The sequence below is a fragment of the Tenrec ecaudatus genome, chromosome 5 (assembly GCF_050624435.1).
Source record: "Tenrec ecaudatus isolate mTenEca1 chromosome 5, mTenEca1.hap1, whole genome shotgun sequence".
NCBI classification, from domain to species: domain Eukaryota; kingdom Metazoa; phylum Chordata; class Mammalia; order Afrosoricida; family Tenrecidae; genus Tenrec; species Tenrec ecaudatus.
The window spans coordinates 177,161,196-177,178,520 of NC_134534.1; the positions used below are offsets into that span (position 1 = coordinate 177,161,196).

The 17,325-nt window shown below is 42.4% G+C and overlaps 1 protein-coding gene across 2 annotated transcripts in view; it reads left to right on the top strand.

The window, feature by feature from the left end:
- The first annotated feature begins 3,172 nt into the window (after positions 1 to 3,172).
- The window catches only part of KIF5B (kinesin family member 5B), a 48,903-nt gene continuing 34,750 nt past the window's right edge, over positions 3,173 to 17,325 (top strand). Inside the window, exons 1-2 of one of the 2 annotated variants that reach the window (XM_075550327.1) lie at positions 3,173 to 3,777; positions 13,898 to 13,985. In XM_075550327.1, the coding sequence (XP_075406442.1) occupies positions 3,652 to 3,777; positions 13,898 to 13,985 (214 nt within the window). In that variant the 5' untranslated portion in view covers positions 3,173 to 3,651. The remainder of the gene's footprint in view (positions 3,778 to 13,897; positions 13,986 to 17,325) is intronic. The other variant, XM_075550326.1, reaches the window with a different exon arrangement.

Here is a 17,325-nt window from a genome sequence, read left to right on the forward strand (position 1 = left end):
TATGAGTCAGTATTGACTCCAGGGCAGTGAGTTGCATTTAGATAGAGGATGAGTTCAGAAATAATAGCTTCACATTTTGATACTTTTGTTTAATAAGTTTCTTTAATATTTTGCTTTTTTCCCTCTATGTATATCTATGTCTATCTCTGTTTGAGTTCTATGATTCTGTAGCAATCTTTTTTCATTTTAGTCTCTTATCAGAGGGATTAAACAAGCAAAGTTGGGGTGTGAGAGGTGCCAAATCATATGAAGATTGCCCAGGAGCGGAAACTCAGAAGAGAGGACCTTCTTTCAGAACCTCTTCTAGAGCTGGCTTTCTGAGCTCAGACTTCTAGCCTCTTAGACTGCGAGAAAATGACCTTGTTTGTATGGGATTTTTGTTGTAGCAGCATTAGATAACTAAGCCAGTTACATCGATGACTTTCAAATTGCACCCTCAAGGAAATCTGTTTCAGTGCTAATGAATAATGAAATACTTTCTATATTTTGGAAGAAAAACTGGGACTAACCAATTTTTCCCCTCAACAAAATATTTCTTATAAGCATTACCTTATTCCTTGCTATTATGACAGGACAATTTGGGAAATACTTGGGGAGTCTCATAGCATGTTTCTCCAATCTAGTTCTGCACTGCAGGAGGGCAGTCTTTGTGCTCCCTGGCTCAGAAGTGTGTTATTTTAGGTCTGAAAGCAGAAGGCTCCTACAGATACTCCTCTGTTTGCTTTTGTTTTGCAAGAGCTTCAAGAGTCTTTTATTCACCAGGGGTAAGAAAGAGGCAAAAACTGAAAAGCAGCAGGAGTTGGCAAGTACCATATCAGCAAATGTTCCCACCGCTTCACACTTTAGCCCTTCCACTCAGCTCCTTTACCCCTCCACACTATGTAGTATTTTAGGTCATCTCCTTGGCATTTCCAGCATTCCATGGAGTTTCCACACTGGGTCAACCATTCCTGAGATCTTCTGAGTGGTCGAACAAAGAGGAACCATGGGGGTGGAAGTTGGGAAACTTCATAGATTACCATGCTTGTCTTCTTCATGCATAGGGGTTAAAGGAAATGAGCGGAGTTACCAAATCAAATCCAAACTCACCACCATGAAGTTCATTCTGGCTTATGGTGGCCCTTTCTGAGACTAAATCTTTTTTTTAAACATTTTATTAGGGGCTCATACAAATCTTATCACAATCCATACATATACATACATCAATTGTATAAAGCACAACTGTATATTTTTTGCCCTAATCATTTTCTTTTCTTTTTTTACATTTTATTAGGGGCTCATACAACTCTTATCACAATCCACACATATACATATATCAATTGTATAAAGCACATCCATACATTCTTTGCCCTAATCACTCTCAAAGCACTTGCTCTCCACTTAAGCCCTCCACATCAGGTCCTCTTTTTTTCCCCCTCCCTCCCCGCTAACCCCTCCCTCATGAGCCCTTGATAATCCACAGATTGTTATCTTGTCATATCTTGCCCTATCCGGAGTCTCCCTTCCTCCCCTTCTCTGCCGTCCATCTAAATCTTGATGGGAGTAGAAATTCTCATCTTTCTCCCTCGGAGCTGATGATAGTTTCGAACTGGTCACATTGGGATTAGCAGCCCAACTCCTAACCTACTACATCTCTGGAGCTCCCAGTGGCGTTACAGGCGAGTGTAACTTTTCCAGGCTGAGATTATGAATACCCATCAAAACCGGAGAGCTGAGCAGCTGAATTACTGTAAGTATTTACAGGGAGTAGAAGAGAACACATTTTCATTTCTGGAATGCCAAGTCTGACATAATGGTCTCACTGCCATCGACTCAATGCTGACTCATAGCAATCCCTGTGGGTTTACGGAAGTAGAAAGCCCAGTTTTTCTCGAGCTGCTAGTGGTTTCAAACTGCTGACCATGTGACGGCAGCCCAACACGTAACCACTACACAAGTTGGCCCCATATAGTAGGAACACGAGTTGAAATGGACTTAATGGCAGTGAGTTTGCTTTGGTTTAAGGGCAGCTGAAAAGATGAGCATGTAGCACAAGTGAAAAGTCAGGGTTGGAGAGAAGAGGCACCAGCAGATGTGGAAGTGAACTCAGAGGGAAAAAAAGCAGGGGGCTGTCTTCACTAGACCCTGCTACACTGGTTGAAAGCCCACAGGCATATTGTACTTAGCTCACAATTTTTTAATACGAGTTTTAAAAAATGAATTGCCAACTTAATTTTAAAATTGAGAGTTTTCACACATTCCAGGTTATGGAACTTATTGACCTCAGTAGCCTTTTTTTTTTTTTTGAGAGCAAAGCAAGTAATCAGGGAAAAGGAGAAAAACAATTTAATAATGTAACTAATAACAGTGTAAGTCAGTGTAAAAAGATTTTACAAAACAATGTTATTAGTAGTACTCTTATAATTTAAGAACCATTATCTTTTAGGACTCTACAACTCTATTGATCACATAGTATTCTAACACTAAAATTGACAATACGCATTCCGAAGGATCCTGTATAACCAGAAGGAAGGATGATGCCACGAGTCGCCGAACGGGGTGACATCAGACCTCGTGACGCCACTGCCTCCGATGCTGGGGTTGATAAATTCAATGAATTTGTGATCTGCTAAGTTGGGGCCTCCCACTGGGCGCAGGCATTCTCACTGGATACTGCACCGGTCCACATTTCTTTAGCCAGCTTCTGCATTCCCTGAACAATTTCCCTTTTCTTCCTTCCTTCCTTTGGTCATCCCAGCCCACTCCCAGGAAGGAGCAGAAATCTCCTTCCGTGTCCTGGCGACTCACTCTAAAAAGGTCGTTTAGAAATCAAGTGTTTCTCCGGAGGAAAATGAAAGCAAGCGCATCTTCTCTGAGTCTAATACTCTTTTAAAACAAACTAAAGCAGTTGAGTAGTCATGACGAAAAAAGAAAGCTAAATGGCTCTCCCTGCGAGGGAATTCCGCGGCCGCACGGTGATGGGGAACAGCCTGCCGGTCTCGAAAAGCACTTTTTCCAGAGCGTCCAGGGAAACTTGAATTTGCGACCGGCGGGTGCCGAGTGGTCGCGGGAGGCGGCCGCAGCGAGGGGGCGGCAGGCCGCGGCCGCCGATTGGTCGCCCGCGCGCCCGGCCCCGCCGCGCATGCGCCGTCCTCCGCTCGACCCGCCCCTCCCCTCCCCTCCCCTCCCCGGCCGCCCGCCGCCCCGCCGCGGTGGCTGAGCCTGAAGACCGAGTGCTCGGGCGGTAGCCGGCGAGCCGGCCAGCGACCAGCCGGGCGGCCAGACTGCCTGCCCGCTCTGGTCTTTCCCAAGAAGGGAGGAGGGGGCGACCTTCGCGGCCTCGAGAATCTCTTCAGCCGCGCCGCTGGCCCTGGCGGGCGAGAAAAAAGTTCGGGAGCGCGGGACTCCACCGGCAACGCCGCCGCCATGGCTGCCATGATGGATCGGAAGTGAGCCTCAGGGCGACGGCTGCCGGCGCCGGCGCTTCGAGTCTCCGCTCCCCGGCCGCCCTCCACCGGGAAGCCCACCCCCGACCCCCAGAGCGGAGGACTCCGGAACCCCACCGCCCCGCGAGCCCTGCCCGCGGCCCCGACCCCCCAGCCCCGTGCTCGCTTCCTTCGAGTCTGAGCGGCGGGGAGTGGCGCCCGGCCCGGGGCCCCGGCAGCGAGGAAGATGGCGGACCCGGCTGAGTGCAACATCAAAGTGATGTGTCGCTTCAGACCTCTCAACGAGTCTGAGGTGAACCGCGGCGACAAGTACGTCGCCAAGTTTCAGGGAGAAGACACGGTCATGATGGCGGTGAGTGAGCCCGAGCCTGGCCGCCCGCGGCCTCGGGCCCGACGGAGCCCGGAGTTGAGGGAGGTGGCGGAGTGGAGAGCGGGCTCCGGGGTGGCCCCAGCCGCCCCGGGCGGCGTTTGCCGGTTCCGAGCCTCCCGGGGAGGGAGGCTGCCGCCCCGCGGGTTTTTCCGCACCGGCTGCATCCGGGTCGGGGGCGCGCCCGGGCTGGGAGGCGCCGGGTCAGCACCTGGGACGCTCCGCACCTCGGGCGTCCGGGGAGCCGCCCCGGGAGCGCGTTCGGTGCCCTTTGGAGGCAGGGTGTCGCTGTACGTGCGCAGTTAGCGTCAGGTAGACGCTCGCCGGGAGCCCGAGCTGTGAGATGGACCCTCCACTCCGCGTGGAACCATATTGTTTCGCCAGCGAGGGGGGAGAGCCTCCCGAACGAGCTGCGCGTGCCCTAAACGGCCTCCCACCCACCGTGTGAGTGATGAATGACTCCGTAGCCCGTAGCCACGGAGGGCGGAATTGAGGACTGCAACTGAGACAGTGCATTCCCCCGAAATCCGAGTGATGCTTGTTGGTTGGTTGGTTTGAGCTGATCTGCCCGATTCACATCGGGTCCACAGAGTGAGTGCGTGCCTGGAAAGTTCCAGAATCTGTTCCCCTAGTGCATTTCAGGGAATTCATTGTCTCGGACAGTGTGGGCGTTTGCCTCTCAAAAAGGAGATGGCAGACTTTCTGGAAAAGTAGTCCATCGAGGTGGGTTTCTCATGATAATATTACGTTTGTAATTATACATTGAAGCTACCTTGGTGGACGTTGGCTTTGCTGAAACCGAGGAAGGTGAGGCATTGTCCCTTTTTAAGAGAAAGCATAACTCTAGTTGGCTGATGATCCATTATCAAGATCAGACTGTGAGGTATGTTTGCTTATGCCTTTTCCTTCATCCCTCTGGTGTTGAAAGGTCTGAAAAAGGCATGCTCGTGAAAGCCGGAATTAAAAATCCCATTAGGAACATTGCATAGAGTGAGCCAGCGCTAAAAATGAAATTCGCCTTTCTTGGTAATGCCATGTTGGCAGAACTTTTTCTAGGCTACTTTCCACATTGCTTTTCAGTCCAAATGTTTACTATGTTGATTCGCCATATTGTTCAGGCAGCTTAATTTAGTAGAGCAAAGAAGTCAGAAAAGATGAGACACTGGTGATAGAAATCACTGACAGGTAATACAGGACTAAACTTCCTGAGGGCTTCTGTCAGGGTTTCCAAGAGAATGCCACCACTTAAGAAAAATGAATGCCCAAGGTCCACATGCCTCCCTCTGCGGGGACAAGTCTTTGGGTCAGTCAGTAACTGCCACCTATTACTGTGTGAAGACATTAGCCATGCTGGTTTAAGGTAACAAGAACAACTCTTGCTATAAATGATAGCACGAGGCCAGTTAGACATTCTTTTCCTTCAGGATGGTGTGGTTTATGTAGAATCCAAAGAAACGAGTTGTTCGTTGGCAAATGTAAGGCTGCTCGTTTCTCAGTTTTTGTGATTACTCAGCTCTGGCTGTGGCTGATACATTGAAGATTTTTTTTCCCCCTCTCACACTAGTATTAGAATGCAACAATCTCCAGATTTCATTTTTTTATGTGAGATCTTTCAGGATCATTAAGATTCCTTTAAAATTCTAATAGCGTTTAACCTTCATAAACTGTATCAGGATTAAAGTAGAAGTCAGTCTTTGCCGTGGCCCAAATAGAACCTGTGAGGAAAGGACTACAAGAAAACAAGCAACTGCCACAGGAGCATGCTTTTATTCTAGATCACTTTCTTTGGAAAAGCTTGCATATTCAGTTCCCTATTTGTCTTAATGTGGGAGATAGACTTACGTGACAATATTACGATTGAGGGCTAGATGATTGAGTGTGAATTGTTGGCTTATAGATAGACTGGTAAGCATGCAGTGTGGTTTACTTAAAAATATTAGCTGCTATTTATATCATCAATGCTTTTAATATAACGTGGCTTAGGGGTTACTCATTGGGCTGGGACCCACAAGGTCAGCAGTTTGAAATTACCAGCTGCCCTGCTGGAGAAAAACGAGACATTCTACGCCCAATAAAGAGTTACAGTCTTGGAAACCCATAAGGGCAGCCCTACCCTGTCCTGTAGGGGCTCTGTGAGATGGGATCAACCTGATAACAGTGACTTTTAACCCAAGGCAGGCAAGACTTGTAATTTTATATTGTTCACTGTGCATTTAGCAGCCTTTTACCCAGATTTATTTGTAAATATGTGGTGAAGTGCTGCATATCACATGATAATGAAGTACACTTTCATAAAAGCCTTTAAACGATACAAATAGAATCTACTTGTTTTCTTTAGAAGGAAATTTGGAATTTGATTGGTTTTGGTAATAGGGCATAGATTAAAAAATGACAGTTCCCGTCTTTTAGGAAAGGCTTTTAAAATTAATAGAATGTGTTATCCAGAAGAGAAAAGAGGAAAATGTCTTATGTAGTTGTAATGAGCCTGTGAAAGCTGTGTGTGTATAAAATAAAAGATATTTTTAGTATCCATTCATACACTATAAAGGTGGAATTTTCTCATTTGCATCAGTAAATGTCTGCGCTAATCATTTTCCATTGTACATTATTACTATAAAGGTTGCCAGAACAAAAAACAATTTTATTGGAATTAGAGGAGAATTAAACCAATTAGAGCACTTTGCCTTGTTTTTTGCCTAAAGCAGAACACTTTACTCCTTTCCAAGAGAATGCTGATTGGTGTTTAAACCCTAAAGTTACCTGGAAAGTAGAGATTGGACATGGAGAAGGGTACCTCTATCTCTACTTTCAAGATTTTGGAATGTTAACCGATAACCAATCTTTAGGAAAATAATAGTAGGGCATAATCCTTCATAATCCAAAAAGGTCACTACAGAATTCCAGAGGAAGGCCTATCCCTGCCAAAGGGTATCCTTCTTACCATATTTGGTGTTGAGCTTGGTCTGTGCAGATGCAAACAGGAATCATTTCGTGTAACACATCTAAGGTATGGTTGCAGGTCAGTTAATGAAATTGTGCCTATTCGATTTCTCCCTGGTGCCTAAAATGGAGGAGTCCATTTTGTTGCCTGGCATTTATAAAATGGAAAACAGAAACTTTTAAGTATCTTCAAAGGTACATCAAATAAACTTGGTGGTATCATGTATATTTCAAAGCTAATCACCAGGTCTTAGTCATTTGTTTTTCATTTTAAAGTATATTTTATTGTGTTTTCTGTGAATGGCCTGCAAAGTTGTTTCCATCTAACAAGTACTATACAAATTATTCACAGACATTGGTAATGCTTTCTGGCTGTTTCACTTCCAATAAACTAATTTCCCTTGTGCTTTCATCTTGATAGAGTAATTGTTGACCTTTTGGACTCGTAGTTTTATTTTTTGTTTTGTTTTTTAAGTATAAATGTTGTTGAAGATATATACACCAAAACATACACCAGTTCAAGTGTCTGAATACCATTTAGTAACATTGGTTACATTCTTCAGATTGTACCACGATTGTCACCTTCATTTTCTAGAGTTGTGCCTCCTTTATTGGCATAAATTCACTGCCCCAGAAGGTTCCTTTTTCATATTTAAAGTTGCTATTGTCATGCTCACATATAAACCCCCAAACCAAGCCTACTGTAAGTCAATTATGATTCAGCATTAGCATAGTACAGAGTAGGACTGCTCCTTGGGCTTCCTAGGCCAGGAGTCTTTACTGAAGCTGACTGACTCAGCTCCTCCTTGCTGCAGCTGGTGGGGGAGCAGACATCATCTACTACTAGCTAAACTATCATTTGGTTTTAAGAAGGCTTCAGGGGATATTTTTGTTGAAGGTTTAAGATTGTTTGCGGGCAACAGGTGCAGGATTTATCCACCTTCATGACTCTAGAACGTCTGAAATCCTGTTCTATATTTTCCTTCTTTTTATTAATATTTTTCTATGGAATTCTTGATCAACGTGTTCAATAATGTAGCTGGGCAGTATCTAGGTCTTATATCATAGGAGCAGTTTGTTCATGGAGATAATGAACTAGTTTTTAAATGTAGATGTCCAGATATTTAGTCTTTTGCTTAATTTATTTGAAAAGTGACTAAGGCAGTATGCCTTAATAAAAGCAAAGTTAACAAAAGCAAAAAAAGTTTACATTATACAAATCTTGTCTTAATCCCAGTACACCAAATCAGTCAAAAGTTATGACTAGATTGCCAATCAAGACATTTGCTTTACTTAATAAAACTATAATTTAGTTCTGGGATTAAATTCAAGAGTCTTTATAATTTAATGCTAAGCATTTAAAATTTTTATTCAACCATGTTAATAGCTGGTTTTTAGGAAATAAATGGAGTGCAGGTGGTGTAGTCATTACACATGAGGCTGCTAACCCCACGGTCAGCAGTATGAAACCACCAGCTACTCTTTTGGAGAACAATGGGGCTTTCTATTTTGTGGAAAGAATTTTAGCCTCAGAAACCCACAGTGGCAGTTCTACCTAGTCCTGTAGGGTCACTGTGAGTAAGAATCAACTCAGTGGCAGTGTGTTTTCAGTTTGGATGCTGCATAAAATATTAAGAGACACAGGTTTTACTATTATCAATTTTATCTTTCTAAATGATTTAGGGGTTCTATTTTTTCGTTGTGTAACAAGTATTGAAGTTCAATAGTGAAGCCTTGATTTTATAATTTTTATTTATTTTGAAAGGATATAGTTGCCTTCATACTTAGCTTGTTTTTTTAGTGCTCATCTTTTATAAGTAAAATTAGAATTGATTTTCGTCTTCACTTTTTATAAATTTTTTTATTTTTAAATCATTTATTAGGGGCTCATACAACTCTTATCACAATACATACATACATCAGTTGTGTAAAGCACATCTGTACATTCGTTACCCTCATCATTCTCAAAACGTTTGCTCTCCACTTAAGCCCCTGGCATCATGTCTTCATCCCCCCACCCACACACACACACCCCTCCCTCATGAACCCTTGATAATTTATAAATTATTTTGTCATATCTTGCCCTGTTCCACGTCTCCCTTCACCTACTTTTCTGTTATCTATCCCCCAGGGAGGAAGTCACATATAGATCCTTGAAATCGGTTCCCACTTTCCAACCTATCCTCCTTATACCCTCCCAGTATCGCCACACTCACCACTGGTCCTGAGGGGATCATCCGCCCTGGATTCCCTGTGTTTCCACTTCCCATCTGTACCAGTGTACATCCTCTGGTCTAGTCAGATTTGCAAGGTAGGATTCAGATCATGACAGTGGAGGGGGAGAGGAAGCATTTAGGAACTAGAGGAAAGTTGTATTTTTCATGCTACATCACGCCCTGACTGGCTCACTATTTTTTCCTTCTGTTCTATCAGGGCTCTTACAAATCTTGTTGCAAACCATACATCGATTGTATCCGACATATTAGTACATATATTCCATTGTTCTTTTCTAGACATTTACTTTCCATTGAGCCCTTGGGATCAGCTCATCTTTTTTTCCTCCCTCTACCCCCACCCCCCACCCCTCGTGGTCCCCTGATAGATTGTAGATTGTTAATTATTTTCAAATCTTACTCCCTTGCCCCCTGGTTTCTGTTGTTCTTCCCCCTGACTGGGGAGTGTGTGATTATGTGCTATTCATTGTGATTGGTGACCCCCTCCCTCCCCACTTCTCCCCTTCCTTCCACTACTACCCTTTTTGGTATTTCTGTTCCCATTCCTGTTCCTCGGTTCCATGTGTTGTGAGTTTTATCTCTTGCCTATACCTACATACATACTCTTGTCTAGTCTAGATTGGGAGGCGGCACTGAGGTCGTGGTAGAGGGGGTGAGGAGGCCTCCCTGAAACAGAGGTTCTCCACTTCTTTTATGCACTGTTAATAGTTATTTTGGCCAGCTTCAATCTCATGGCTTTTGTGCTTTAAGACCACAGATTCTGTTTCAATTCAGTTAACATTACTTGATCACGTATTAAATCCCAAAACTCACTGCCATTGAGTCAGTGCTGACTCATAATGACTCTTACTCAGCTTCTAAGGAGCTCTGGTGGTGCAATACGTTAAATATTGGCTTATGAGCCCCAAAGTTGATGGTTCAAACCTACTAGCTGCTCCGCAGAAAGATAAGCTCTCTGTTCCTGTAATATTTATAGCCTTAAAAGTCCCCTGGCTATAGTAATTATTTATAAACTATCAAGGGACCAGGGGTGGGATCGGGGAGGGAGGGGGACGGTGGAAAAAAAGGGAAACCGAACTGATTCCAGGAACCCAAGTGGAAGGTGAATTATGTGAATGACAAGTGCAACGAATGTATAAGGGTGCTTTGCTCAATTGATGTATGTACAGACTGTGGTAAGAGCCTTATGAGCCCCAATAAAAAGATTTAAAAAAATAATAATAAAATTTTTTTTAAAAGTCCCCTGGAACATTTCTTCTCTGTCATCTACGGTCACTGTGAGTCAGAGTAGACTCAATGGTGGATTTGGATTTGGATTTGGTTTTGGTACATAAGTTCTTTGCATAAGATTATCCAGCCTCAGTCTGTTTTCTTTGAACCTACAATCTCACTAAATATCATTCTAAAATTGCCTTACTCATTTTTTTCTACTTAGCACTATATTTGATACCTTTTAAGTGACTAAAGAAATGTTTGCTAAGCAAATAGAGGGAAATCCTTTCCCATTTACATAGAAAGATATAAGGGACTACCATGAGTTACTCGAATTGTGATTGTATTTTTAATTTGTTTTCAGAATTAGTTGTCATGCATACATCTCATGCAGTCAGTATGGCAAAAGTCTTTTGAGCCATATTAGAAGAATTGGATGTTAACAGGCTCAATGCGGAGGGGCACTTTCTTTTTGGTATATCATAGTTAAAGAATAATCAGACATTGATGCCTATTTTTTAATTAAGTGACGCCCAGGTGAAGTCATCTTATTGTATCTGCCAGGAGAGTTTTCAACTGCAGGTGGAAGAAAAACAACTAATAGTGACTTAAATAAATAGTTATTTTTTTCCTCATATACCAAAAACTCTGAAATAATAGGTCCTTGTTGCTACTATTTCAAGGACCTGACTTTGTCATCCTTGACTTGCCTTGTCATCATCGTCATACATACCGTGTGTACAAGCTGGATGGATGCTTTCAATACAAACCTTCCTTCCAGGAAGGAGATGGGGCAGCTTCAACTGAGATGGTCCCATTATCAAGAAAACAAAACACTTTCCAGAGACTTCTCAGAAGACTGAGAACTGGGTTCTGTTGACAAATAGTTGCAAAGAAATTTGTGAGTGGGTGTTTTGCTCTCTAAGGAGAGCTGAGAATGGCTTTTGATAGCCCACTCTGGGAGTGTGTACTTTGTTGATAGTTGTTCCAAGATTTGGGGAGTGAGGTAAGGTCTTTTTCAGGTAAAATTTTAAAGAGTACCTTATTCTGTGATATTAAAGGTTTTCTTCAGGGGTCATGATAGGTTTTGTGTGTTTTTTTAAGGGCCCAGCTTCCTTCTTTTCCTGTAGATTCAAGAATAGACACTGGTTAGCTAATATCCAGAAACCCCTGCTCTGCTGTAATTTGTTGTACCTACATAGTTGAGCTTCCACCCTCCCCCAAGAAAATCATACCATCAAGGAAATAAATACGGGGCTCTCAACATTGCTTCTCAGGCTTGGCTCAATTCCCATTTCCAAATCCCAGGGAGTCCTTGGGTGGCACAAAAAGTGCTTAACTACTGGCCCTTTTAAAGGATAGTGCTTTTAATAAACAACATGCCCAAAGATGTTTGAGAAAACAGGCTAGACTATCTGCTTTTCAAAAATCACAGCCTTAGAAAACGTTTCACTCTGCACACGGGGGATTGCCAGGAGTTGGAATTGACTTAGACAGCAAGTAACAATTTCAAATCAGGAATCTTACCTGCTTTTGTACCATTCTCTCCCCACTTGAGTGAGGGCCGGCCTATTCCTTCTGGTAACACCAAGACAGATTTGAACTTCCAACCTTCCGATTAACAGCCAAATCAGCCACTCTCACCAGTGACTATAGGTACTACTTTATAGGTGGCTTCAAAAGTTTTTGGAAAAATGGAATTAAAAGATAATGGAATTTTTCCATGAACTTTTGAAAGCTCCCTCATATTGTTCAGTCCTTCAATTCTCAATTTAAACATGCCTTCCTACCCCAAAGATTACTTCCGACTGTTCTGCTCTGGTCCAGCTCTGGATCTCAGATTGGAAGCCCTTATAACAACTTGTGGCTTGGGTCAGCATTCTAGCCCTTGACTAAACTGCCCACTATTCTTTAAAGCAGTGGTTCTCAACCTTCCTAATGCCGCGACCCTTTCACACACTTCCTCGTGTTGTGCCCCCCCCCCCCAGCCATCAAATGATTTTCGTTGCTACTTCATTACTGTAATTTTGCTACTGTTATGAATCATAATTAAATATTTGCTATGCAGGATATATTTTCATTGTTACAAATTGAACATAATTAAAGCATAGTGGTTAATCACAAAAACAATATGTAATTCTGTATCGTGAAGTATTTATTTCTAATTACAAATAGATGAAATCTTGTCTCGAAGCATGGTGTAGCATGGGAACAGTCTTAATATAACAACAGTAATCTACATTGCTACATTTGCCACTCTGTGCTAAGGTTGAGATAGCTTCTTTCTCACCAGATCAGCATATCTGCATGTGGGCAGACCCCCCTAGAGATGGATAGAGGGAGGGGTGTCTCCATTCCTAAGACCATCGGAAATAAGTGTTTTTCTATGGGCTTAGGCAACGCTTATGAAAGGGTCTTTCAACTCATAGGTTGAGAACCGCTGCTTTAAAGGAACCCTTGTGGCCCCTTTAGGTTGGGCTTTGGCTGCTAACCCCAGGTCATCGGGCGAAACCTATCAGCCTCCCTACAGTAGAAAGCTGAAGCTCTCTATACCCATGAAGATTCAGAGCAGTGGTTCTCAACCATCCTAATGCCGGGACCCTTTAATAACAGTTCATGTTGTGGTGACCCCCCCACCATAAAAATTATTTTCGTTGCTACTTCATAACTCTAATTTTGCTACTGTTAGAAATCAGGTGACCCCTGTGGAAGGGTCATTCGACCTCCAAAGGGGTCACAACCCACAGGTCATTATGAGTCAAAACCAACTCGGTGGCTTTGGATAAGCAGACAGTAAATCTGTCTTGTTCGCCATTGTAGTGAGTACATTACAGACATTCAGTAACTCTGTTGGAAATCTCTTGCAGTACATTAACAAGTGGAATAGAGTGGTAGAAAAAGCCCTACATTGGGAGATGGGAACTCTGGTTTTGAATATTGCCATTAATGACTTTTATTCCTTGCAAATTTGTTGTTTCATTACTGATAAAAAGATTCAGATATTGAAACTAACAGTCTCAATGCCTGTAGAGTAAATGAACCATACCAAACTAAACTGTCTGTCATCTACTTGATGCCGACTCATAGGGACCCAAAGGGCGCAGACTTGTCTTTGTCAGTTTCCAAGACTATTTACTGGAGTAGAAAGAAAGCCCATCTTTCTCCTGCAGAACAGCTGGTGATGTCGAACTGCTGACCTTGTGGATTGCAGACAATGCATACCTACTACACATCACCAGGACTCTTCAGATCAAGCAAACATTTACTCAGTAATGAGTGTTTAACATAGTGCTAATGATAATGCTAATCCTTGGAAATACATCAAAGACCTAAACAGACATGCTTATCTTCATGAAGTTTCCAGATATAAAAGTGGATTTGTGTTTGTTGGCCTCTGAAGTTTCTTCAGGAGCCTTGGCAGCACAGTGGCTAAAGCAATCTGTTGCTAATCTAAAAGTCAGTGGTTTGAACACAAGAGCCACTACACAGAAAGATGTGGCCCTCTAGTCCATAAAAGATTCACAGCCAACAGTTCTATCCTATGAGTCAGCATCCACTTGACCTCGATGAGTTCAGGTCTCAAAGATGCAGTGGCATGAAGTAGTTTGCTATAGACATCCTGATGAGATTAAATGAATGATAACATCATTAAAGGAAATTAGAAATGGCCATTCCCCTTTCATTTATGGAATTGAAGTACTTTCGTTTCTGTTTTTCAGTCCAAGCCGTATGCCTTTGATCGGGTATTCCAGTCAAGTACATCCCAAGAGCAAGTGTATAACGACTGTGCAAAGAAGATTGTGAAAGGTAAGTATATTTAACCTACTGAGTCGTTTCAGCGCTAAGTAAAGTTTTGCTTATGATCTTCCACTGAAGATGGCTGATTAGAATTACAACGTTGCATACGTAGAAAATGCGTTTCAATTAGATATTCCCTGGATATTTTCTGAGGTGGCAATTTGTAGAAATAAAACAACATGAGAATGAAAACAAAATGGTCAAACTTAGCTGACTTTATAAGAGGAAACAGAAATTGACAGTCTTTACTGTTTTTCCATTCCATTGTGATTCCTTCCCCAAAGATTTTCTCTTGTAGCGAGCAGAGAAGCTCCTAAGGAACGTAACGTGTAACACAAGTTAGTTACCAAGGATAACAAAGCATACATGTTCCAGTCAGTACTAGTGGCCTCTACATTTTTCAGTTTTAGGTTTTCTAAGACCAGAGAACCTTAGAAATGAGGGTGGATTCTGTGACTTACTCTGTTTTTTTACGGTTCCATTTGTAAGAAAGTGCATCTGAGATTGAGACAAACTGTATCTTCTGGCATGCAGCAGGAGAGAGGAGTTGGGATTCAGTAAAAAGTGGAATGGTTGATCATGCCCATAGGCAGTTTACTGTAGTAGGAGAAAAAATAAGTTTAGAGATATAATAGAAGGAAAATATAGGTATTTTCTTTGCTAATTTCATTTTGTCTATGATATAGGAAGCAAAGTCATCACAGAGAATGGGGATAGGGAAGGAGGTTCGAGGAAAAGGTGGTAGAATTAGTCCGTTATAGATCTCATTGGGTCAGAGGTTTTTGGAAAAGGAAACTAGAAGTAATAGAAGATGGACACTTGAAAATGAAATAAAGAGGTGTGTTAGTCTGGGTACTTTAGAGAAACAAATCCACAGAAACTCATGTATAAGAGAGAGTTTTATATAAAGGTTAAATGACTATCAAGAAAACATCCCCAACCCAGTGCTGCCCAAGACCACAAGTCCAACATTAACCCATATGTCCACCACCAACCACAAAGTCATCCTCCATCTCACAAAACAGACACAATTATGCCGACTGCAGGAGGAAAATCGAGTCAGTGAAAGTGTAAACATCTCAGTGCTGGCAGGGGTCTCCACACGGTTGCTCCAGCACCCAGGGCTGCATCGGGGTAGGTCCATGTGGCTTTTCCTTGGGGTTTTCTTGCAGGAAGTCAGCCTTCCAAGCTGAAGCAGGGAACTGCCAAGGCAGCTGCACCCTGGTGCCACCACCACAAAGCAAGAGACCTGAGAACTAGAAAGGTGAGGCTCACAGAGCCATTTATCTCCCCGCCCTTCAATTGTTTATCGGCCAGGTTGGCACAATAAACTAAATACATCAAGGGGCAATAGAGTGTGTAATGCAAAAGTCTATAGAGTATGGGGTTTGATTTCTAAGGGAGGGAAGGTTAAGACCCTGGAGAAAGGGTCAGCGTCTGAAAGTCCATGGTATTTCAGTGGAGTCATCTGCTTCATGGACATTTATATCCCCAAGAAAGATAAAAGTAATGGTGTTTGCAAGAGACAATGAACTAGGTGCTAAATCTTTATAAATTTAAATTGCAAGGACATTAACTTGTGATTCTGTAAATGACTTTATGTTGTAGCTTCAAATTATGTATGCATTGATAATGACATACTTTTGCCACTATCACAACCTAATAGTACACTAGCTTTTAACATATATATAATTTTTGGAGCCCTGGCTGCATAGAGGGTACAATTGGGCTGTTAACTGTAAGGTCGGCTGTTCGAAACTGCCGGGACCCTGGAGAAAGACAGGGCTTTCTATTCCCATAAACATTGACAGTCTTGGAAACTCACAGGGCCAGTTGTACCCTGCCCTGTTGGGTCTTTATGAGGTGGCATTGGCTTGATGGCAGTGAGTTTGAGTTTATATATAACTTTACTGTATGTGTTAGTGTGGGTACTTTAGAGAAACAAATCCACAGAAACTCATGTATGAGAGAGAGTTTTATATAAAGGTTAAGTGCACATCAAGAAAATATCCCAACCCAGTGCTGCCCAAACCCACAAGTCCAACATTAACCCTTATGTCCAACACTAATCCGCAAAGTCCTCTTCCATCTCACAAAACAGATGCAATGATGCCGACTGCGTGATGAGTCAGTGAATGTGTAAGCATCTCAGCGCTGGCAAGGGTCTCCACACGCTGCTTCCGTACCCAGGGCTGTATCAGAGTAGGTCCATGTAGCTTTGCCTCAGGGATGTCTTACAGGAAGTGAGCCTTACCAGCTGAAGCAGGGAACTGGCTAAGGCAGCTGCTGCACCCTGGTCCGACCTTCAGAAAGCAAAAGACCTGAGAACTAGAAATGTGAGGGTCACTGAGCCATTTATCTCTCCGCTTTTCAGTTAACCCCATATGCGTTTATCAGCCAGGTTGACACAATAAATTACCTCACTGTAATAGAATTTATACAACAAAAACTTCTCCATTTGAACCAGTTTTAATTATTTTAATATAGTGCTAGTCACTATGTTGCGCAACTGTCACTATTATCTGTTTGTAAAGCTTTTCGTTACTCAAACAAACTCAGTATACCTCAAGCAGTAACCTTCCATTGTCCCTTCCCAGGAGCCTCTGGGAATCCTGTGGATAATCGCTCATTAACTTTTGTCACTATGCATTTATTCTTTTAGATATTTTCTTGGTGGCAACCATGAGTATTATAAAGATTCAGAAACTCACACGAGCGGCTCTATAAGGGTCACTATGAGTCAACATCGACTCGAATGATATCAGCTTAACTCCAGTACCATAAAAACTCTGCCACTCCTTCCCCCTTTATGTCACTATTATTTCAAATCTATCTTTATATATTGTTCCTAATAACAAATTTGTAAAGATTCTTTTATGCTTTTTGCCTTTTATATATTCTAAGATAAACCAAGTAGTATTGCAAACCAAAAGTATAATAAAAGCGGCCTTTGTGTTTAACCCTTAGGTTAGCGCTCTTGGAGATCTGTTTCCTCATGCATATTTTAGTAACTGTCTACTGTCCTTTCATTTTAATGCAAAGGACTTCTTTAGCATTTCTTAAAGGGCAGGTCTCAGAACAACCTCCCCAGCTTTTATCTGTCTTGAGAATGTGTTATTTTCATCCTCATTTCTTGAAGGGCAGCTTTACCAGTTATAGATTTTTTTTGTTTGTTTGGTGCTTCTTTTTTTCCACCACTTTACATATCACACCTCCCAGTTTTTTGGCTGCCCATGGTTTCTGAGGGGAAAAATCAGCACTTCATCATTTTATATATATGTAATGCTTGCTTCATCATATTATATATATATAATGCTTGCTTTCTTCATCTTTGCTTTTGAGCAGTTGG